We start from the raw sequence: 24,868 nt of genomic DNA, 5'->3' as shown, positions 1-24,868 counted from the left end.
TACTGTTAACGCGGGTACTGTAAACACGTGTACTGTAAACGCGGGTACTGTAAACTGTAAACGCGGGTACTGTAAACTGTAAACGCGTGTACGTACGTAAGCACAAGCACGCCTGGTGATCCCCAAGTCCCCCTGTGCTTGCATTCTGACTGGCGGAATGAAGCGGTACTGCAAGGTTCCATCCGTATTTCTTGTTACAGTGTATTGAGCATTATTACAGTGTAATGAGATCATAACAGTGTATTGAGTCTATTACACTGTAGGGATCATTACAGCGTATCCCATTACAGTGTAACACTGTATTAGAGCCATCACAGTGTACTGTCGTGACTGTTACACTGTATTGGAGGGGCGTCACAGTGTATTGACTTTTACGCTGTATTGGAGAGGCGTTACAGTGTATTGGAGGGACGTTACAGTGTACTGGCTGCGATACAGTGAATTCCTCAGATACACTGTATTCTGTCTTACAAACGCCGTATTTGTCTATTACAGTGTAATCTGCCTGCAATACACTGTTTTCTTTGTAATACACTGTTTTCGGTCAAAAATACAGTGTATTTTGTCAAATTACAGTGTAATTAGCTTTTGACTGGGCTATACAACCATAGTTTTGCAGTCAAGGGAACGACTATTTCACACTCTAACACATTAATTCTAACAATAGCGATAATCATAACAACAAAATTTCAGCTAAAACATGGGACGGCAAACCATAACAGGAAACCGCAATTTCGGCGGCGTTTTCGGGAATATTGCTACGAAAGAGACGCTACTTTTACTATTCAACATCGCCGAACATGTAAACAAACATGGCGGCCCGGTTGTGCTTGGTGCGCGACACGGTAGAATTGGTCACGTTTTGGAGTATTTTTTATATATGTATATATATATAATGTGCTGTAATTTAGCGGGATTTGAAGACCACCGACCCTCCCTACACCGAGTAAACAGAGCAGACAATTGCAAGCATAAGCACCCCCATCAAACTCCTTTCAAGCCGTACTCTCCAGGCCTCTTGATCAGCACCAAGGTCAGCACCAGGAACAGGCTTGACCGTACGGATTTTCAGAAGGATCTGGTAGTCTGGAACAGCCTGACTTTGGGGCGATTCAGAAGGATCGAATGTTAACTGACCGTGGCCTTGCGGCCAAGCCTTGTACAGGCTGCTTTGCCGTGAGATCATCTAAAATGAAGTGATGGCTTGTATCAGCTGACTCAGCCATACACTTCGTAGCAACATTCCCGAAAACGCCGCCGAAATTGCGGTTTCCTATTATGGTTTGCCGTCCCATTTTTTAGCTGAAATTTTGTTGCCATGATTATCGCTATTGTTAGAATTAATTAGTGTTAGAGTAAGAAATAGTCCTTCCCTTGACTGCAAAACGTCCTGACGTCGGCGAAACGTCAGGACGAAACCTGGCCAATGGACCGTGTAGCAGTGGCCTCTGGCGATTTGTCTACAAACTGCAGGCTGACGGAACTATGACGTAAGTGTAGTAGTGCAGTTTCACACTCCCCTTTGTGATGAACTTTTGTACAAAATACTAAATAAAGTCACTCACAGCAACATTTCCTGTTATGTTTAGCCGTCCCATGTTTTTAGCCGTTGTTTTGGTAATCGCTATGGTTAGAATTGAAGTTATGATTAGGGTTAGAGTTGGAAATATGCGTTCCATTCACTGCAAAGCGTCCTGACGCCGGTGAAACGTATTGACACTATCCGACAGATGTACCGTGTAGCAGTGGCCTCTAGCGATTTGTCTCCAAACTGCAGGGTCACATTTACCTGTGGCTGACGTATTAATGGCAATAAAATGACCGGGTTTCGGAGGGAAGAATTTAAACGAGGAAATATGTCAGACACATAATATAAAATTTAAAAAAAACAGGATTTCTTTCTGTGTGGAGGATTAAGATAGTGTGATAAATAATTGGAAATTGTTTTGGGTTCTCTGAGATAAATGTATTAGGCCTGTGGACAGGATAGTATTATATATAACACCTCTTACCATCCATGCAAATTTATTTCCATAGGCATAGCTAAAAATACCTGATTGAATTACATCATAGAAGGGATTACTTTTCATAGTCATACGATTGAATGACATACTAGTACTTACTCTGCTGTTTCATGCAACATACAATACAAATTTCCACCAAACCAACACCACCCAAAACAATACTTCCATCTCAGCAGTAATAACGAGGCAAAGACTATAGAGTGTAACATGTTCCATAGTTTAATTCTATGTCCCAAAGCCACATCCAATATCATGTAGCTACAAAACTATGGTATAAAACAATCACAACGTAGCAGCTTGAAGTTACTGACAGTGCAGAAAACCCGTACAACTGTGACACCAGTGGATGAGTAGGAGTGGGAGAGAAAAATCTCCAAGCAGATGTTGGGTGGAAAATCACAATATTGTCTACTGCTGTTGGGGTTGTGGCTGTTACAGAAGTCATGGAAGTAAAAAAAAAACCTTTCTACCCAACATCTGCTTGAAGAAAGTTGGAGTATGGGAGTGTGCCAAATGGGGGGTTTATCATGCTAAAAGACAAAATTAGACAAAATTCTTTACGAAAATACATGTATGGTAATTATACCAAACAAAGTCCTGCACTACTTATTTGCCAATCAATTTATAAAATCACCCACTGTTTATTAAAAAAAAATCCAGAGAACTTTTTTCCACTTTTGAAAAGTACATTTTAATTTTGTTCCCAAAGAAAAACTGATTGTTCAATATTGTTATAATATTTGTGAACATGAGTGTCACCTGCTTTCTAAATCGACTCTTTTTGGGAAAAGAGTCGCTTTCAGATGAATTTGACAAAGAGTGTCACAGTTACCTAAAGTCAGTATCACTAAGTAAAATATAGATTCAATACCAAGCAAAGATTCAGCATTTGTATGTAATTTTCCCCAACTTGGCACATCCCATTCCTCATTTCACTACAATTTATAGGGTACACATTAGATCTAATAAAATGGCCAGCTTAAACAACAAACCAGCTCAATGCATTACCTCAATTAACAAAACTTTGTAACTTGCAAAACTTTCCTTTTCCTAGACATTAATTCACCTGTACATATACTATATAAAGGTATATCTAACAATAGCTTCTTTTTTATATTGTCTGATATCTCTCTTGCTTCTACTTTCCATAAATTCAACTCTCACATTTACATAATCATACTTGGAGACTTTTGCACAAAGGGCTCATTCAGTAACATCTTTAATTTGCATGGGGAATGAACTTTCCTTAGGAAGGGGCTGGTTCAGTAACATTGGGCACAAATTTTTATGTTTTTCCTCCTCCATGGAACTAAATGATTTACTTCTAAATGTTAGTTCTCAATTTTCATGTTTTTTAATACAAATTTCTATCGCTGAACTCTAATATTTACTGCAGCATATTTTGTTTGCGCCTTTTTTTCCCCAGAAAAAGCACGCTCTAAAGCACCTTGGATTAACATTACAGACTTTGAGTAGTTTCTTTTTCATCTTTTCATTTAAGGACAGATAAATCTTGGATTTAAATTTTTGTTTCACTCAGCAGAACAAAAGGGGAAGCCACTCGGATTTGGGAAGGTACAAAAACGGGCACAAATTCTTGAATGTCTATTTTCTTGATCAAGTCTCCGTTCTAAGAATTTTTGACAAAAGTTTACTAGTTTTGTTTACTCAACTGCATATCTAAAATAGCCAGATGTTCATTGATCTGAATTTTGATTATTAATAGTAGTTCAATTTTTTTCGTATTTTCGATGCGGAGGTAAAATACTAGTACATGGAAAACAAAAGCAACAAAAAAATTAAAACTGCATTGGATTGTCTAAATTTCTGTCTTTGTATTTAACTTTTGTTCCACATGGGATAAAATAAGATACTCTTTCAACTACAGAATGATTTCTTGTGATTCACTTCTTAAAATGCATTATTTTTTGTTGTGAATGTCAAACACTTGTCAGCTCCTGTTGTGTCCAGCATTACAAGTCACTTGTATAAGCCTTGTAGATGCAAAGTTAACATATGCCGATGTCTGTTAGTTTTCCAGTAGGAAGAAGTTCAACAACAATATCAAGCAGTTTAGCCTTACTCAACAACTTATTTCACAAGTAAAGATCCTTGGTCACAAACTCATTGCCTTAAACTAGCCTTTTTCAATTCAATTTCTATAAGCAATGGCGCTTTCTTCTTTCTTAACAAAGACATTGCACTCCTTATAAACCTCTCGGCCTCTTCAGTTTTGCTGGCATTAAATTTTACAATGGGTACATGTAGGTATGCAGGAAGGAAATTTGTCCTTGGAAGCAACACCGCTTCTTTTGACTGAAGTCAACTTGAAGATAACATTCAACAAACTTGTGGAAGGAAAAGAACAATTCCTTACTGCAAGTCTATATAACTGTCTTACTGCAATAATCTCATGACTGCGTATTCTTCAGTGAGCAATAAACGCAGCTCTTACCTTAGATCTCAGCCAGATTTTTAAAGCCCCTGTCACACATTCAGAAAATTCCCCCCACCACCAACGAAGCAAGGCTGACTTAAGTTCGGGAGCAGTCTGACCAGATTTAGGCCATGCCTACCTTTCTACACAAATCAAATTTGAGTTAAATTTGAATCAAATTTGATCCCCAACTACACGCGAACACTACTGGCCTACTCCCAGACACCAGTCAACCATGACTGAACCTCCCGGTCCCGGCCACACCCAAAAGTTTTAATCAGTTTGAAGCATTCAGCTGCCAAACAGTAGTCGACCTCACCGAACACCAGCCAACTACAGCCGACCTTACTCCTAGCCTGACCTAAGCCTAGCCATGGTTGGGGGGAGTTTGGCCAGTGTTCTGGAAGCCGGATTCAGCAATGTGTGACAGGGGCTTTACATTGTCTTGTGCCAATTCTCTACAATGCAATTTCAATCCTTGGATAACACAGTGTTGAAACAATAATGACCATTCCTATCTACAGCAGCTGAGGTGCATCTTCATTGAAACCCTGAACAGACAAGACAAATGAAACTACTCGAAATGACTGACTCATAGGAAGACAACAGATTAGAGTCCAAAATTCTGTTCCTTTTGCTACGTAGTTTCTGCAAATTAACTACAACTGTTTACGTATTCTGGACCAAAGGCATTCTACTCTAGCTCCCACCAATTTCAAGTCAGACTGCCTCCCTTTGTCTGGATGTCTAGTGGCAGCAAACTAGCTGACAGCATCTGCAACACTTTTGATTAATTTTCTTTCTCTTATTTTCTTTCCTTACTGGAAACACTGATAAACATTCGCTGTTTAATATGTATTCTGGACCAAAGGCATTCTAGATCAAAGCTCCCACCAATTTACAAGTCAGACTGCCTCCCTTTGTCTGGATGTCTAGTGGTAGCAACCTAGCTGACAGCGTCTGCAACGCTTTTGATTAATTTTCTTTGTCTTATTTTCTTTCCTTACTGGAAACACTGATAAACATTCGCTGTTTAATATGTATTCTGGACCAAAGGCATTCTAGATCAAAACTCCCACCAATTTACAAGACTGCCTCCCTGTATCTGGATGTCTAGTGGCAGCAAACTAGCTGACAGCATCTGCAACGCTTTAATTTTTTTTCCCTTATTTTCTTTCCTTACTGGAAACACTAATATCAAACATTTGCTCGTGTCTGCGGCGTTAAACCGTGCTCGTCTGGTTGTTTCCTCGGACCAACTTGTCCATGTCGTACAGGACATCCAGTATCGTGCTCGCCGACCAGGCCTGCGTCGGGCAGCCATCTTTGCAGAAGGCGCCCTCCGCGTTGGTCAGCTCAGGCAGACCCTTCCACGGTGACCTGAGGAAAATCAAGCATAAACAACTGTCAATATACTGGAAATGAACCAAGAATGCTGTATGCAATACTACATGGCCTGCCATCATAGTTGCAGTTCAAAAACACAGGCTCGAAAATGGGAATGCCATTCCTTACATGGGTATCAAACCCTTGTGACTTTCTGGTCAAGAAGAATTTTCAAGATTGAAATAAAGGGTAAGTGGAAATGTATGTTTCTAAGGCCTTCTTTTGGGACTTCTCATCATAGTTTAGATAGGACAAATGTGACTGTCGCAGTGTAATGTGGCCAACAAAGCTGACTAGGAACAGCATAGTAGCATAAGACACTGAGAATTCTACAATAATGTACAGTCAACAGTCTAGAAGGAAGATCTTCAGTCAAGAACACAGCCATTTAATCCCTTGGTTCTCATGATCCAATCTTTAAAAAAATCTGAAGGGGCAGTAGGTAAGAAGAAAGGCTCACAATCATTGATGATCAGAAATTACAAGTTTTAGAATGGTGAACGATGACGACAGATAACAATGAAGCATCAAGCAACAGAAGCTACACATGGCTTACTTGAGCAGGGCCTGGTGATGGTTGGACAGTGTGACCTTGACCTTGTCGATGCACTTGTAGAAGGTGTCGGCCCCGCCCACCAGGGAGGAGAAATGCAGCTTGGCTCTCAGGAAGTAACCTACCGGCCACAGCCACTCCTGTCAACACAACAAACTTCAATATCAACAAACAAACAAACCACAACCACTTCTGTAGGGGGCAACAACACAAAATAATACCGTCTGTCACCACAGATGCTGTCAACCTTCATTTTGTTTGTAATCTTCAAGCAAACAGAAAATACACACTCAGCCACGCACCTAAAACAATGCTTTCTGTAACCAGAAGTAATTACATGTAATTACCCACAAAACTATCATGATGCTAAAGATTGATGTTTCAAGTATGAAAAATGTAACCTGTTACAGTATTCCACAAACAAAATGAGTCTTTTGCAGCAGTGGTCTGAGAAACCATGCTGAAGCCCAAGAGGAAGAGAGAACTAACCGGTCCCTGGTGATAGTTGAAGCCCCTGGCAGTCTCCATGTCATGGCTGTCCACAGAGTTGATGTAGTTTCCCCGATATTTCCAGTCTCTGCAACGTAAATCAACATTTCCAACGTTTCAACATAGTTTGCACAATTTGGTGGATAAGAAACAACAAGAACAATCTGAAAGCATTACTGAATGTTGAAAAAAAGGCACAAAAGGCTTCATAAAATATGACAATCGTTATTTTTGCTACCACTTGTGTCAAATCCTTATCCATCACATCTAAAAACAACATTTAAGGGCAGAAAAGTTTTGAGGGAAGTGTTACATATACACCCTACATTTGATCTTAGCTTAAAGGCAGAGGAGTGACTAGAAATATCTGCAATAAAAGGTAAGAAAGAGCATCTTACTTAGGGTCCAGAGTCTTCACTCCAAGCGGTCCAAGCAAGACAGTTTCCACAATCTCAAGGGCTTTCCAGGCTCTCTCTGGTGTAAACAGCTCTGGTGCCTAAAATAAAGGACAAGTCAGTTTGAGTACATGAAATTTCACAGACAAACAAACAAAACATTGACTACTGTATGACACTGGCACATGTACATTTATCCAAATAGAAAGAGAGAGAAGGAGAGGGGGAGAGAGCCATTTCTTGTAGACACTTTCTTGAAACATTACAGCACCTCTTTATTGTCATCCACCATCATTTTGTGCCTTTCACAGCTCATCCTATACTACTCACCACTGCCATGGCAATACAGAAGTTAGGACAGAGCTGGTAGTCCCTCCACAAAATTTACCTCTAACGGCTCATCCTATACTACTCACCACTGCCATGGCAATACAGAAGTTAGGGCGGAGCTGGTAGTCTGTCCACGGAAACGACGCCCCTACGCTGTCCTTGTAGATTCCTCTCCTGTGGATCAGACCAGGACTCTCCTCTTCCTCATACGGCTCCGACGCAACCCAGAACTTCTTCTCAAAGTTCTCCTGGAGTTTCGCGTCCCACTCGGCGAAGGTCACCGTGGTTTCCTTCCCGTCCTTTTGGAACGAGACGCCGTCGTAGGGGTAGGCACCGCTCTGGTGTAAGGCCACCAACCATCTTAGTGTGGACTTGCAAAGGGCCACGATTTCAACTGCTGATCCATCCCTGAGAATATAACGTTACACAAGATTATGGTCACGTATGTGTCAGAAATAGGTCACAGCATATCCATGTTCTTATTTAAAATTCAGGTTGGATTCTATTTATTTCCAGTTAATAGTAGGGTTTGTTTCAGATCTCAACATATAGTGTTCAGCACCAAGGACAGGTATGTTTGCCTGTGTGTGGATGGTATTCAGCACCAAGGACATGTATGTTTTTTCTGAATGTGTACAGTGTTCAGCACCAAGGACAGGTATATGCTGTGTAAAAAAGGCATGTGCATGTATGTACAATTTTCAGCACCAAGGACAGGCATGTATGGTGCTCACAGTGTCACCAAGATGAGGAAATCTCGCCCCTTCTCCGTACCTGGGTGTAGCAGGTTTGCCCTTGCTGCCTGCCATCTCTGACTCCCCCATCTTGTCCATCCACGTCCCACAGTTGTGCTCGTTGCCTCCAAACACAAATCCTGTCTCCCAGTCCACACCTGCATTCACGTTAAACCCTGGGAAACAAGAAAAAACATCTTCAGCTCTTCTGAAAGTAATTTCATCAAGTTGGTATAGAAAATAGTATACTGGAATTTGGGCTTTCTTTCCTGCTTACATTTTGTATTGATGTCTATGAGACACTTTCCTCTGGGATTCTGACTGGATCATTGAAGAACAAGAAGCAGCACTACAGTCAGAAGCTCTGAAGAAGATGTCTGATAGACATCAAAATGTAAGCAGGTGTGAGACATTACTGGTTTAAAATTTGTAAAAAAAAAGCACTCCAATGTCCTATGTACTGCTCTTGTTGTAGATACTACACTTAAATGTATTACTCTAAAGAACCTTCATACCTCTTAATCAAAACAAGTTAAGGGATCTATAAAGTCATATATATATAGAGAGAGACTTTTTGAAGTTCAGCAAAGAGAAAATTCTAAAATTTCTAATGATATTTCTTATTACAGATGTCAGAATTCAGGGCCTAATGAAACCCTTCTGGTCTGTACACATTTGATTTCTGAGTAAATCATAGTTATTGAAATGTACCTTCAGATGACATGTTGATGTCCAGACTCGGCCCGGCGTGTCGCTCGCGGAATGAGATCCCCTGGGCGTGGCGCTGGAGAGCTTCCTGGATTATCTTGTAGAGTGGTTCTTCCTGCAGTTCAACACAAAACTGTCAAGTGGCACTACCATACTGTGATCTAAACAAGATGCTTCATGCTCTAGCTAGCTTGAAATCTTTTTCCGTCAGCCCAGGTTAATGATTGGACCTGGGGGAGTGTTCACAATCTATGGGGGTCCAGGGACAAATTTTGTATTTTTAAGCTTTTAAATATGCAATCGTGAGAGGCAAATACGGGGGTTAAGAGTGGTTGTTGGCTGTTTTTATATTTTTACCGCAAGATTTTTGTCAATTTTTTCCATGAAAGTCGACGTATTTTCTTAAAAAATTTTTCCATCAAATGCCACAAAGTTCCTGCACTTGATGGAAAAACGGGTACTGGCTAGAGCCCTGGCTTGCACACATACACACACTTACCATATAGCTACACACACACTTACCTGGTACCCTGAATCCCTGGGAGGGCTGTCATCGGTTGGGAACAGACGGCACACTGGGAGAGTGAGGATGTCCTGCCCGTCGTCGACCATGGTACAGTAGTCCTGCACACACTGCAGCCACCACCACACCGCGTCACGGCAGTTGAAGCGGGCGTGCGCCCCCGCTCCCAGCAGGTTCGGGATCAGACCGTGACGCAGGCACCCGGCAAACGCCAAGATCAGGTTCCTGAACAAGAGAAAGTCAAATCCATAAGTCAAGCTTCATAGAATAACTAGAAAAGCAACATGTTTTGCCAAGCAAATACATTATGTGTACCTTCCCCTGATCTAGCCTAACAAACTACAACTCTATTTAGTCTTTCTTAAAGTCAAATACATCGATATGCATGTTGAGCAGGCTCTCCAACTCTGCTACATGATGTTCTGCTACATGATGTAACCCAACACCCCATGGTGACAGACGTCTGGTCCAGTTCATTACCTTGCATCACTGTATCTACCAGTCACCAACAGAAGTCCTCTAAGCGCAATGAATGTGTCCCTCCCCCAACACCTCATCACCCCCGAGGAAAAGTGGGGTAGTCCAGCAGCGAGGGTGCTACATCTCTGTTCCCTTCGACCTGAAGATAAAGAATTATTAGACTTATATCAGTCAAGTGAACATAGTTTTTGTTTCAGTTAACCACTAGACCTAGGAAAATAGATGTTGTGTTCCCAATTTCAACCCTGAAATAGATAGGGCCAGTATACATGTAGGTTACTAGATATTGTCTTTTTTTTTCAAGATTTTGGTTAAAGTGATCCAACAGCTTAACAGTGCTGTACAGAATTGTAGGATACTGTTGCAACACTCTTTGGCAGTATGGAATTTTTTACATACACGAAGATGGAAGCAACAGAAAAGAAATCTTGATTAAGATTGCGTACCTGTTTCTTCATTCACCACTGTTGGGATGTCCTTCAGGATCTTATTGGAGAGGTGTGGGAGGGGGGAAGACGCCACGTCTCCACAGAACTGTACAGATCCCAAGGCTAGAGCACGCACCAGTGTCGAGCCCTGGGTCACAAATCTAGGAATCAAAATACTCATTTAAGGCAAGACCAAACTGCACAAAAAGCGCATGTGACACCAAAATACAAAATTTCCTAAAAAAAATTTGACCACTTGTAAAATGTGCTTTTGACAAGCTTCCAAAGTTTTGCAACTGTGAGTAAAACGATTAATAAACACCGTTTACTTTCCAAAAGTGTAAAAAAAGTTAAACAGACTTACTCAGACATCTGTCCCCAGGTCATCTCTGTGATGGTGGCGTATGCTCCCGCCAAGATGGCGTCAAAGTAGCACGGGATCAGATACCTCGGGATCTCCTTCAGGGACTCAAATACACCCTCAAACCACTTGCCAAGCTGTTATAACAACAAGGAAATTTCATAACAATCCAAGCAAAGCTTCTTGAGTTATCGTGCTAAACCATATACAGCACATACACACATATAACCATATTACATACATACATACATACATACGTGTACATAAGGTCATACAAATGCTACCAAAAACTTCAAACTCGACATCTAGAAAAAATATGAAGATTACTTCATATCTGGACATTTTAAGTGACATCCCTCAGTCTTAACCAGTATCACTAGTGTGTCATTTTGCTTTTTTAGCATAAAACTGAGCAGCTGCTTTAAGAAATGACAGTAAAATTGAGTGAGAATTAGATCTGTGACACACCTTTTTGGTTGACCTATGCCTGACAAGCCTGTTTGCGATATAGTCTGGCATCCAGTCTCCCTGACGAAGGTTTTCACAGAAAGGATGGCCAAGGTCATTGGTGTTTCTGATGTCTGCCATCACAGATATGAAACCTGATAGCAAAATAACAAAGATAAATGTACAGGAAAATATCTACTACTAGACAAACATTACTTTTAAATTAGAATTAATAAGTTTTTGGAAAGAATTGAACTGTTCAACCCTTAGGCTATGCCAAATCAATCTTTTTAACAAAAATCCAACAAGAGCCCATCTTAAAAACACGAGACTGAGAAAAATGTGTATCTGACTAAAACATGCACCTGCTGCTATAACAGTGTGTGACCACGTCGGCAGAACGTACTGCGCCTGAGCAGAACCCCGTATTTTCACGTTTTTCGTTGGGTTTTTGGTCAACGTTGCATCAGAATTTTGCCTGTTGCATGGGATATTCTTTTCGACACAACTTTTGGAAACTACTGTCAAAATGCTATCCTTATATGAGCGGATACAACCTTATATGAGACATTCTACCGAAGTACTATGTACAATACATTACGGGTTTTGCGCAGGTGCAATACGTTCTGCCGACGTGCTCAGTGTGTGTCAACTTGAACTTTTTAAGGTTTGCAGAACAGTTACTGTGTTAATTGTTAAGTTTTGTGAATGAAATAAGATACCTTGTAGTCCACAGTACATGAGGCTCTGCCACCCAGGGATGTGGTAGACCCCTCCTCCCCACCCCTCATCCCTCTCCTCTGGGTCACATCGGTACAGCACACGGTTCATGTCTGACAGGGACAGATCATTAACGATACTGGGGGAGAAACAGAGAACATGTGCATCAGGGACAACTCAATGATGATACTGGGGGAGAAAGAGAGTCTCAGAACAATAGATGTATACATCATGGACATCTCACTAATGCTACTGGGAGAGATAGAGAAGACATCTACATTAGGGACAGATCAATAACGATACTGGGGAAATTAACTGAGAACTAGTCATGTACATCAGGGACAGCTCACTATGATACTGGGTACTGGAGGAGATAGAGAAGACATCTACATCATCAAGGACAGCTCACTAACAATACTGGGGGAAAGAGAGTCTTAGAACAAGTCACGTACATCATTGACGGCTCATTAATGATACGGGGGGGGGTCGAGAAGACATCAACATTAGGGACCGATCATTAACAATCCAGGGTCAGATAGAGAACATCTACATTGTACATCAGGGACTGCTCAATGAGAAGAGAACTCCATCAAGTCCAAGTCCAACATTTCTACTAGTAAATGGTACAACAGAAATCGACATAGACTTGCACATGACCTACTTCCCTATTAATATGAAATACAGTATGAAAGACGTGTATTCGGCAAACCCTCAGACTCTTTATTCATTAACCAATATTCACAATATTAAAGGCATAGCACTTGAGTGGGACTCCTTTGCTACTATGTACACACTGCACTAGTAGAGTTACTGGTATGCAGAATAAGTATTTCGAGCCCTAGCCTGATAGTGCCATAATAATGATTATAATCAGCTACATGTTTGTACAATGAAATAAGTTGTTAGTTATTGAATGAAACATGAAATTATAGAATCTTATACACCCCAGTTGCTCAATACTCTTGTAGATTTTACTTAGAAAAAATATATATATATTAGACATTAGCAAAAAAGTATCACTTTTCAATACTCATCAATATTATTGTGACAGTCACTCTTCTAAGTCCAATACACACAGAGCCAAGACTACCCAACTACATCAAGATGAATAGTGTGGCATAATATCCCTTCTGCATACGGCTAATAACATTATTATTAGGCCACACCAATTTAATTTGTTGGTTCTCGGATTCGCCCCTTCGTTTTTTTCTGATTTGCAAAAAAAAAAAAATTTGATTCTGGTCCTGAATCAACTGAAAAATGCTTAATATGTTTTGCCCCGAACAGTTGAGGAAAGTCCTTTTCTTCGTAGTTGTTACAGTTTTCCCATCTATCATTGCAGTGGTATGATTAAAAGTTCAAAATTCAATGTTTAAATTTTAACCCAGCCTTTTTGTGTTTGACTTCATGGCTCATTTCATAGCATTTAAGCCTATAATAGGATGCCTAGACCTGTTTTTTATTTTTTATTTTTTTTTTTCGCCCTGTCGCTTCATATTTTTTTCTGAAAAAATCCGAGAACCAACAAATTAAATTGGTGTGGCCTTATACTTTTTTTATTGTAAACCATAAAATTAAAAAAAAATTATATAGGAAAAAATTCAACAAAATTGATATCCTCAAAACTTCTTGGTAGAATCTACCAGACTAAGTAAGCTTTTCATATTTAACACTTCCAGAGAAACATCCAGTAATTAATCATACCGCTTTCAAACGGCATCTCTTTGATCCAAGCTCTCAGTCTGTGAGGGGAATACATGGCATACATGTACTGATGAAAAATGCCAAAGGGATTATTTCTCCTTCTTGCCTTTATGAGACTCATTAAGGCAAGATGGAGAAAGGATTCCTTTGGCATTTTTTCATCAAGGGCTGAGAGCTTGGATCAAAGCGGTGCAGTTTGAAAGTGGTTACATGCTTGTGGGCTCCATTCAAACTTATGCCACACAAGTACAAGACTAGAGAAAAAAACAGTACTGAGTGTTGGGCTATAGGGTACATTGTATGTTGCACCACGCAGCCATAGGCACACCATAGGCACACACAAATTGTTAATAAAATGATGCCACATCACTTACAATACTAGATTTCTAAAATACCAATGAAATATAATAAAAATAAATACAATGACAATACATCTGTAGGCAGCTAAGGGTCTAAGGATGATCCGCTATACAGAGATGTGCTGTTCTCACTCTCATTCTGTCCTTGAGCTGTGTTGTACAGCCTGTGAGATGTACTGTTCTCACTCTCATTCTGTCCGTGAGCTGTGTTGTACAGCCTGTGAGATGTGCCGTTCTCACTCTCATTCTGTCCGTGAGCTGTGTTGTACAGCTTGCGAGATATGCTGTCCTCACTCCTATTCTGTCCACGAGATGTGTTGTACATGTGAGATGTGCTGTCCTCTGCACCAGTGTGCTGTGAGCCACTCCTGTACAGTGCCCCACTGACACTTGGGACCTCCTTCCCCTCGTCCATACCATAAGGACCCTTGCTGTCTCTTGTTGACGGACAGCCTCTCTCATAGTTTGGTTTGACGTTGGCTTCTTTTGGCAGTGACTGACCCCTTGGTTGAGTGGCTGGCTGAGTGACGTTTGTTGTCTGTTGGTTAGTGACATTTGTCAATGATGTGTAACCTTCCGCTGTATTGCTTGGCAGTGACTGGCCCCCTGGTTGTGTGACGTTTGTTGTCCGTTGGTTAGTGGTATTTGTCCGTGACGTGTAACCTGCTAGTATATGGCCTCTTGGCAGTGACTGGCCCCTTGGTTGGGTGCCGTTTGTTGTCCGTTGGTTAGTGACATTTGTCAGTGACGTGTAACCTGCTAGTATATGGCCTCTTGGCAGTGACTGACCCCTTGGTTGGGTGACTTTATTTGTGACGTTTGTTGCCTGTTTTTTGGTGACACTTTGTCAGTGACGTGTAACCAGCCCCAATAGGCATTGACTGACCCCTGGTCACAGAATGTGGCTGAAGCTGTGGTCCTGGGTCTTCATCCTGGGTCACTGCGTATGGCTGAAGCTGTGGCCCTGGGTCTTCATCCTGGGTCACTGCGTATGGCTGAAGCTGTGGCCCTGGGTCTTCATCCTGGGTCACTGCGTACGGCTGAAGCTGTGGCCCTGGATCTTCATCCTGGGTCACGGAGTATGGCTGAAGCTGTGGCCCTTGGTCTTCATCTTGGGTCACTGCATATGGCTGAAGCTGTGGCCCTGGGTCTTCATTAATAAAGGTCGTTGCATACGGTGCAAGCTTGCCGTTTTTTCCTTTCCCAGACACATCCATGTATGACACAGCGTATGGCTCAATGTCATCTTTCTCTTCAATTGGCTCAATGTCATCGTTGTCTGGTTCTGTTGGCTGGATGTTAGCAAAGGAAGTTGTTGCGTACGGTGCAAGCTTGCCGTTTTTCCCCTTCCCTGACACATCCACGTATGACACAGCGTATGGCTCAATGTCATCGTTGCCCTCTGATGTCTGGTCCTCAACAGGACTCGGTTCTCCGCCTGTGACTGACTCTCTGTCCGAAGGGGTGGAGTTTCCATCTGTTTCAGCGGGAGCGTTGTGAGGGGCCAGACCTGTGCCGTTACAGCGTTCGTACAAGTAGATGACAACCACCCATACCAACACCATGAGGAGGGGCACAGCAACAGCCATGATGATGGCATTGACGTGGTAACTGTCATCTTCCTCCGGTTAGGATTGGGCCAAAGCTTGGAAGAGTGACAATGTCAGTCCCAGTTGTAGCCTGTCTTGTAGCCTGGTACTCTGAGACTGGTGTGGCGTTTGTGTATGTCATCTCTGTGAGAATGGTGTCGTTGTACAGATGGCTGGTGTGGTGAGTATGCGAACCTGTTGTGGTGGACGTTTCGTCACATCTCCCTGACCTGATGTCCTGTGGTGACCAGCCCATGTTGGTCTGACTGACCATGTCCTTCCTCACAGTGGCAAGCAGAATTCCGCTCAGGTTGGGCGGCGATGCACACTTCAGGTAGTCACGGCCAAAGATGTGATCCAACTCTGGCAGATGACAGGTGAACCAGGTGAGATTGGCGTCACATTTCAGCTGGTTTTTTGCTAACAAAAGCCGCAGGGCCTGGTTGTGGCTCAGACGCAGGACTTGGCTGTCGATTGTGGTGATGTGGTTTGTTTCCAGGCCTGCAACCTGCAGTGCCGTAAGCGGTAGGAGTGCGTCGACGGGCACAGAACGCAGACGGTTCTTGTTCAACCTCAACATCGCAAGGAGAGGTAGGCCGCGGAATGCATGCTGGGATATGACGGATATGGTGTTCTTTTCAAGGTAAAGGTTTGTTACCCTCTCAAGCCCAAGGAAGATATCGGGTTCTGAGGATAAACAATGAAACAGAGTATTGTAAGTTATTTTAGGTTTTCAGGGTTTTTTTATTTGTACTTTTAATTATCAAGATTAATTAGTTATTACTTGATTATTGTACTTGTATAGTTGTTATATTAGTTTCAAAGCAACAAATTAAATATCAGGAGCCCAAAATACACATTTTTGTCAACGTACCAAGACTGGAGATACGGTTGTCGCTGAGGGAAAGGTCTTCCACCAACGGCAGACCTTGGAAAGCCCCTGGCTGCACCGTGGACACGTTGGACTCCTGGATCATAAGGAACCGTACTTCTGTGCTGTTGGGGAAAGACCGCTCCAAAATGGTAGAGGAACGGAGATGCTCAATGAAGATCGACATTGTGGCTTTGACAAAGCCGGTTGGTATGCCGTCGAGACATGCAGGGAAGCTGTACGTTCCTCCGTACCCAATCCAGCTGCAGGGGGACCCCACCCAGTGTTCATCTGGGCAGTGACAGGTGACTCGCTTCCTTCCCGACAGATTTGTGGTGTAGGAGCGACAGCTGTCAGGGCACCGTAAAGCTTGTGCCGACACGAGCAGTAGCTGATTGGAAACCAGGAGTAAGAGGTACAGCAGTGCCTCGTTTCGTGCCATCGTGGTTACAGAAATCTGTTCGCTTGTTCGCTGCAACGCGTACTAAGCCTTTGATGTTTATGTATTGGATATAATGTACACATACATGATACATTTTTTTAGGTCTGGTTGAAAATAGCCCATATTAAATACTTCAGTCTGAGCCACATGCATTATGGGTTTGGAGTCCCAGGATCAGAAATACCCACTTGCAGACTGAATTTTGCGGAGACATTCTTAATATTGCAGAAGAAAATGATTTTTTTCTGGAAACAGTTGAAAATTAATGTGTTACATTTTTTAATACTTTAATACGTTACATACCTTAGTATTTATTTACAAATTTAAAGAAGTACATTATTATGGACAGTTTTTTTATTTCTCAGTCAAGTACTACAAGAAAAAACAGTAGTGAGTGTTGGGTATTTTGCGCCTCGCAGCCATAGGCACACCATAGGCTAGCATCATGAAAGTTTGTATGTACTTCTGGTATGTACCCAGTACCAACCCTTGGTGCAGGGTTGGTTCAGGTAGACATCAGAAATACCTGCACAGCTGCAATTTTCCCTGTATTAAGCTGTATAATGTTTGTATTCGGCTATTCCGAGATCAGGGTGCGCCAATGGCATCGTGCATCGTTATGTCATTCTTACTCTGTATTTATCGCATTCTGTTGACATTTATCAAACTTGTTATACTAGTACAGTTATTTTCCAGACAATCAGGAAGAGATTTGGTGTTAAGATGTTTAAAACTTATGCTATGGCCAATTTAAGACCAGAAATTGGCATAAAATCTACGTTATGCTGTTGCACTTGAAAAATGCCAGTTTTTGAAATATGCTTTTAAGTAATTTGGGAACAAAAAAATGGAATGAAAAGATTTGCAATATGTTCAGACATGCTCAGTCTGATATGTTTTGCAAAAAACCTGATGATGATTGGAAATTTCTCTTTTCTAGAGCGCATTTATCAATATGTTGTACACGTTATGTAAAATTCATAAATCAACACATTGCAACTAACTTACATTGTATCTCCCTGTACTAAAAAGGATGGTGATAGAACTGGCCATTTTGCATGTTATGCAAGGTACATCCATATATGACACAAAACATGTGTTTTTATGTTGCTTGTCTTTTGGGTTAATATGGCTGATGGCTTACAGTTACCTGTCTTTTTTGTCCGAGAAAATGTGTAGTGTCCGTTGCTCGGTAATAACTTAAAATAGAAAAGCTGTGGGTGCATATGATTTCAGGTTTTGAAACAGCTGAAGATGCTGACTTAAAACACAGTAGCTATTTCAGTCTATTGCTGTAATTATATGAAATAATGTCAAAAAACCTCAAGGGTGTAGTGTCCGTTGCCATGTAGTGTCCGTTGCCAAGTATACCATATAGGTACATTAATTACATTTTGTTGCAATTTTGAAGTAATTTTGTCATTTATGTTATTTCTGTAGCATTTTGTCAACCCCTAAATGACAGGTCTTGCAAGATTTGGTGTTCTTGTCATGTACTTGAGCGGCCAGATGTGGCCGGCAACGGACACTACAACTTAGCTGTAGTGTCCGTTGCCGGCCACATTTGAAATGAGTGGGCTAAAGTTTGGAAGAGCACAACTTTTGAACTGAACGTCTCTATCCAAAAATTTAAAAGTGCAATGTATGGCAACACCTCTAGTGCGATTTTCTGCACTGAAAGTAGAAAAATATAAAACTTGAAAAATTGGCCCAAGTGCAACCCTTTGGCGCACCCTGATCTCGGAATAGCCGATTATTATCATTGGGTGGGCCGGCTACTCTCTCTTTGCAGACAAGGGCTGAATTGTGAGGAGCTTACAATTATTGGGGCATAATCGCAAGGGTCTGGAGCAGCTAGCTGCCATTTGACGCTAACTCAGGTGACCTCAATACGACCCCAGGTGCTGCCATAGAACTGTAAGGTTTGAACCACTCACACCTGTATGAAGGATTTCCTTCTCTTTTCAATAAGTGAGGTGGGTTTTTTAACGTGCTTGGGGTGTGGCTCTCCCAAACGTGGGACCTCCATTTAACGTCCTAGCCGAGGGACGTCCCTAACCAACCTAGGTACTCATTTACACCTGAGTGAAGTGAGGAAAGTCATGCAAAGTGCCTTTCCCAAGGGCACAAGATCGGTGACAAGGTGGGGTTCTAACCCAGGACCTCTTGGTTCCGGGCCGAAGATGCTACCACTACACCACACGACCCCAAATGAAGCAGGTGGTACATGTACATGTATTTGTTGGTCCTTACCTGAGGAAGTCCCACCTCTGCTCCCCCTTGGGGCTCCCTGGCCGTACGTGGAATCCAAACTCTCTCAGACAGCTCCTGAGTGAGGAGATGGCCTGCCGTGTGTGCTGTGGGAGGGACACCCTGGGGGGACATACATTGTATTTTAGTGAGTAAAGAGACTTGTTTTACACAACCAAGTTAGACTTTCATTCAGCCAACGTTTGGGACCTCATTGAATCTGATACATTTCCCTGTAACCACGTATATATATGTAGATGTGTAAATATTGTACATTTGGGAATGCATCACCTGTGCTGCAGTGCAATGTGAAATAGTCAGAATTGCCCTGAGGAAGGTGACAGACAGTCACCGAAATGTCGGCTGAATAAAAGACTTTCAGTGTCTTACCAACCTGACGAAACTATTCACGACTGTATTTTAGTGTTAGAAATAACTAGTTACCTACAGTCTGCATTTTTTTGGGGGCATTTTCAATAGGTTAAATCAATCCTACCCCAAAGCTGTAACTGTGATTGCGTTGTGTGTTCTGTAATTTTAATTTTGGCAGAGCTTCCATGTACTTGAGATTTTTTTTGATGCATCAATAAACAAAAGTTATATCTGTGAGGCAAAAATGTGATGTTGCTGACATAAACAGCTTTTTTTGTATCATAGGCTGGGTATAACAATTACTATTCATTGACAGTACCCAAAAATAAAGAGATGCCTCAGATGGCTTCCTTTTTGGCTATTTTTAAACACTTCAAATGTGAAATGATGAAAAGGCAGTAAATGTTAACATCAGCCAATTTTACTCATCCAGGGTATTTTTTGTTTTGCTGCCCTGAAATTGCAATTTGGATGCCCTTAGCAAAGAGAATAAGTACAGACATCTCACCTAAACGCAATGATGCTGCCTGGAGGAAAGTTGATGAAGTCAACCTCCTGTACTGGAGAGTTCCTGCCCTCCCCCCCTCCGGATAACTCCACCATAGCACTGCCGTACAGCTGCGATGGGCACAACACACACAAGGGTCAAATTACAACTTAGCTCTTTCATCATCATCATCATCATCATCGTTGTCACCGCTTCATAGCTGTTAATGTTTTTCCACCTTTCTTTGCAGTGGTTTAAGAGTTCATTGATTTACTCACATATAAACCACCCTTGTTGACATCATTCACACCATCAACTCTTATAGTAGACTTTAGGGCTATCATAGAATGCCTAAGGCCTGTTTTTCCCCTGTTTCTTAGTATGTTTTCTGAAAAATCTGACAACCTAAATCAAATTGTTGTGGCCTAAATGTAGCCTATGCTGTGTGCATACTATGTTACTATTAATAAAACATTAAATCCAAAATCAACTGAGACATAAGAATCTTTATTTCTGTATTTATATACAGTAAATATGCAACAGGTTGACCTCTGACCTGGATGTGTTCCTGCATCTCCAGCTGGTAGTTGTTGAGTCCGTTGATGAAGGTTCCATCCTGGTTAAAGTCGTCGGGAGACTTCTGAACCAAGCGGGCTTCCAGGATGATCTCCTCAACAACACCTGTAGCAGCATAAAAGTTCATCTGAGTTGGTAAATTACATTATGAAAAACTTAAACTTTTCTCCAACTCAAAATTTGACTCACCAGAAATTTTCGACTGAATCACTCAGTCTTCCTCAGCTATCTGACCCAAATGCTACCTAGGAGTGGCATTGTGGAAAGTCAAATCATCATATAGCCAAATGGTGTTGACTACTAAGAAGTCCCCATTTCATATCAAGGTGTAACAAACCATCTAGTAAGTGGTCATTTATTAGAATATTTGACTGTACCAATATGCAGGGGAGGGGCTCTTTTTGCTCACATTTGGGGTACGTTTTTTTTGCTGAATAATTATCAACTTCGTTGACATAAACTAATTCTTCTAGGAATATTTTACAAAATAAAAACCATATCAACACAAGTAAACTTTCAGCCGAAAATAAGAAAACATAATTCGTGCCACTCTCACTGTAAGGAAGGGGGTTTTGTGTCACATACCAGGTATACATAGCGGAGGGATGTAGCCTGTTGCTTGAGGGTTATGTGGGTGTTTGAAGGCTGTTCTGGCCACCAGGATGACAGAGTGGTGAGAGTTGGGGCAGTGTCTAGTCACCGCTACAATGTTTTCATCCACTTGGTCAACATAAACCTGTTCAACAAATAAAAACAGCTGTCAGTCCATTGGATTGTCAATCATACTGGTAATATAATAATCACTTCTCATAAGTGTAAACCAGCGACAATTCAAATGAATTTATGTTCCAAAATTTCATCACTTCATAATATAACACAGGAGACAGACTTACTGTTGAGACAATATAGGTAAGGGATAGAACATAAAGGGGTGCCTTTTTTTGGTCTTTAAATGCCAAAGTAAGTTCTCTTTCATGTCCCAACTGTCCATCAAAATGTCCTAACTTAGTATGATCCAGTTTCTGATTGCAATTGAAGCATTTCAAAATGTCTGTTCTGCACAACAAGTTATAGTGATCGAATAGAAGAACAGAAAAAAGAAGAAATGGTCGGCTCTGTCCTTGGTGCTGAAGAATTTTCTAACTAATTTTTTACTTCTAACCTGGTTGAATCCGGCCATGCCCAACTGCTGGTGGAGCAGGTTGAGTGCCCGTTTCGCTGCGATGATACCGGAACGATTGTTCACGGAACAAACATCCTCCTTCTTGGAGTTGTCGTCCCAGACGGGGTAACATCGTCCCTCCTCCACTACATGGATCTACATAATATATAAGACAAACATCAAACCTAGAGGAGGGCAAAAATGACAAAATACTAGTAAAGTCAAACTTCTATAAGACGACTACCCAGAGGACCTATAGAATCTGGTCTTCTTATAGATACAAATGTAAGTGGTCTTCTTATAATACAAAGCACATCGATAAGATAAGAGAGAGATACAGATTTCAAAGTTTATGTCCTACAGTAGACTGTCCCAATGACATAACAAATGACCCAGTGGGTGCCATCTTTGATCCCTGGTAACCCCGAAACCAGACTCAAACTTGTCTAGCTGATTTTACCACTTCTCATTAGTTATCATCAAAAATCAATGCTTGGAAATGACACAGTCGTTTTAGACAGAGATTGGGCCATGTGCAGTATCTAATTGTTGCTATTTTGGACCCTGACATGATTTTTAAAAAAATATCATTTGTGAAAGAAAGACAAAAATTTAAACTTGAATAACTTAAGAAACTTACGTGGTGAGGTACCAGCTCATCGTAACCACGGGTACTGCCTATAGCACAGCTGGCCATGGCAACCAGAGCAGCGCTCGGCAACGGGTCGTACACAGAACGTTTCTGTCATGACAAACATACAAGGCTTTGTTAGATTTAAAAAAACATTCATTGACTCAGAGTTAAAATAACAGTTGATGTACTTTAAGTTCAATGGAGGAAACATATAATGTACATCATATATGTACAGTATATATGTACAGTACTTGGTCTAATGCCTATAGAAATGATAAAATGAATATAGTTATTAAGACTTAGAGTTTACAAATCTTTTTTTCACTTTTTCATGTGAATGGCTATAGTAGTTTGTCTATTACATACATGTACATTTGTGTACATTTTTGTACATTGCAGCAGAATTCCACATCAGGATCAAGCTTGAGGACACCAACTCTAAATGTAAGACTTTAAGTACATTTTAGACAAATTTCTCCTTTTAATCATAAACCGTACACATAATTGCCAGATGAAATGTGAAACCCTGACACATGCACAGTACCTGTATTGCACATGGATTGTCGTGGGTCAGGTCAAGGAACATGGCATGGGCAATCGCTGGGGTCAGAGGTCGCGTGTTGGGTTTCCAGAAGGCGCCGACTGGCTCGCCGCCGTACCGGTACACCAGCCGGCCCTCCTCATGGGAGTCAAACGCACTCATAGCCTCTGTGGGGAAGAGCAAAAGTACTATCATTAGCAGTGTGACAGGCTGAATAAGAGTTCTAAACGGGAACTATGCAGCTCCAGGTGTCTTACTGAGGGACGACTGCGTGTGCAAGGTGTCGGTTAGCTTGAGGAATGAATCCCCTCTACTTTATACTACTATTGTTAGCAGGGCTCAGTATCAAGCTTATAATGTATGTCATAGCTGAGTCTCAATAATGTTCAAACATTCAACCATGTCAGACAGTTCCTACCTGTAGCTTTACAATGTATCACTCTTTCCTCTCAAATTGTACACATTGTAACTCTGAGAGGAATGGGTTTTTTTTCAAAAGTTATTTGGATAATTTATTTGTATCTTTGTTCATGCACAGACCCGAGTGGTAAACTCCAATTAATGTACAATAAAAAAAGGAAACTAGGCTTACTTCTGTTCTATTTCTTCAATTAGGATTGTTATAACTGAGTTTGCGATAACATATATGAGGTTAAGATAAATTTCAATACTTCAGATACTGAACAGTACTTGATGAACACAGCTGCACCCTTTCACATGAATGTTACAAACCAAATAAAAATCATAAGAAGTCATCAATCAGATACATTCAGAATGAAAATACCTACTATACAATAACTAAGTGTGTCATTAACTATTTTTGACAGACAAATCTCATCTATAAGTCTATGCTTCAAACACCACCATTTAATGTTAGAAATAACTTATACAAGAATCTCCTTATCCTACAGCATATGATCAGCCAAGTGGAGCAGTTCTATTGATTGTACTGCAGCTGCCGTCCATCCTGAATGCAGGAACACGTGCCAGACGTGTACATGGTCTACCCTTGAACCTCAATTAAACCGACTGAATCTCCAGCCCTGTTATCTTTGCGTTTTGTCACGTTTGCCGGCCCCGTGAATATCTCCACCAGATCCATTGATTTTTACCTTCCGATTCATCCAATTTCATGCCAAGACTCCCAATCTTCCCTCCTATAATCAGGAAATGAAGCTCCTTCCTGAAGTTGTCCTTTTTGCTTCACTCGACGCAACAACTTTCACACAACTTAGGATAGTGTACTATATACTAGTAACACACTCATAGCCCAAAGCATGCTGGCTTTGTAACCAGATTTTGAAATGATATGTCAAACAAAAGCGCTAAAAATCTCTAAAACGATTCATTTTCTGACATTTTAGCATGTGAAAATTTACTAAGTAGTCAGGATGAAAAAATAAGGCTCAGGGAAACAAACTTGCATGACTATATTCCTCTGCTGTAACTACATGTGTCAACTTGAAGGTAATCTAAATCCCCCCTTTAACACATACAGAACCTTCCCTTGAACACCAGCCGACCAAGGTTGTTTGAGAGCTGTCTGACCAGAATTAGGCCATGCCTACCTTTCTATGGGAATCAAATCGAATTTGAATTAAATTTGACAACTGACAATGCCCTGGCCCACTCCAGAACACCAGCCAACAACTGGCCAAACCTCCCGTCCACACCTGAACGTTGTAAACATTTTGAAACATTCTGCTGGTGCAGCAAAACAGTAGCTGACCTGGCTGAACACCAGCCAACCGCAGCTGACCTTGCTCCCAACCTACCCCTAACCATGGTTGGGGGGAGTTCAGCAGTGTTTGGGAGGCCATATTCGGCTATGTATTATGACAGTTGATATTTCACTTTAGAATTATT

The 24,868-nt window shown here is 41.3% G+C and overlaps 1 protein-coding gene across 2 annotated transcripts in view; it reads right to left on the bottom strand.

Annotated features, from left to right (window-relative positions):
* Nucleotides 1-2,230: 2,230 nt before the first annotated feature.
* Nucleotides 2,231-24,868, bottom strand: part of LOC109475173 (glycogen debranching enzyme-like) — a 52,710-nt gene continuing 30,072 nt past the window's right edge. For both annotated transcript variants that reach the window (XM_019775707.1, XM_019775706.1), the window contains exons 11-30: nucleotides 23,006-23,169; nucleotides 22,468-22,569; nucleotides 21,828-21,983; nucleotides 21,251-21,401; nucleotides 20,646-20,770; nucleotides 20,111-20,220; nucleotides 19,234-19,353; nucleotides 12,018-12,154; nucleotides 11,317-11,450; nucleotides 10,852-10,985; nucleotides 10,506-10,648; nucleotides 10,060-10,198; nucleotides 9,579-9,804; nucleotides 9,060-9,171; nucleotides 8,389-8,524; nucleotides 7,701-8,022; nucleotides 7,288-7,385; nucleotides 6,890-6,977; nucleotides 6,404-6,540; nucleotides 2,231-5,841 (exon numbers count right to left, since the gene is read on the bottom strand). In XM_019775707.1, the coding sequence (XP_019631266.1) occupies nucleotides 5,685-5,841; nucleotides 6,404-6,540; nucleotides 6,890-6,977; nucleotides 7,288-7,385; nucleotides 7,701-8,022; nucleotides 8,389-8,524; nucleotides 9,060-9,171; nucleotides 9,579-9,804; nucleotides 10,060-10,198; nucleotides 10,506-10,648; nucleotides 10,852-10,985; nucleotides 11,317-11,450; nucleotides 12,018-12,154; nucleotides 19,234-19,353; nucleotides 20,111-20,220; nucleotides 20,646-20,770; nucleotides 21,251-21,401; nucleotides 21,828-21,983; nucleotides 22,468-22,569; nucleotides 23,006-23,169 (2,891 nt within the window). In that variant the 3' untranslated portion in view covers nucleotides 2,231-5,684. The remainder of the gene's footprint in view (nucleotides 5,842-6,403; nucleotides 6,541-6,889; nucleotides 6,978-7,287; nucleotides 7,386-7,700; nucleotides 8,023-8,388; nucleotides 8,525-9,059; nucleotides 9,172-9,578; nucleotides 9,805-10,059; nucleotides 10,199-10,505; nucleotides 10,649-10,851; nucleotides 10,986-11,316; nucleotides 11,451-12,017; nucleotides 12,155-19,233; nucleotides 19,354-20,110; nucleotides 20,221-20,645; nucleotides 20,771-21,250; nucleotides 21,402-21,827; nucleotides 21,984-22,467; nucleotides 22,570-23,005; nucleotides 23,170-24,868) is intronic.

Source organism: Branchiostoma belcheri, unplaced genomic scaffold, assembly GCF_001625305.1.
Source record: "Branchiostoma belcheri isolate BF01 breed outbred unplaced genomic scaffold, Haploidv18h27 scaffold33, whole genome shotgun sequence".
NCBI lineage: Eukaryota > Metazoa > Chordata > Leptocardii > Amphioxiformes > Branchiostomatidae > Branchiostoma > Branchiostoma belcheri.
This window is presented reverse-complemented; position numbering and strand designations above follow the sequence as displayed.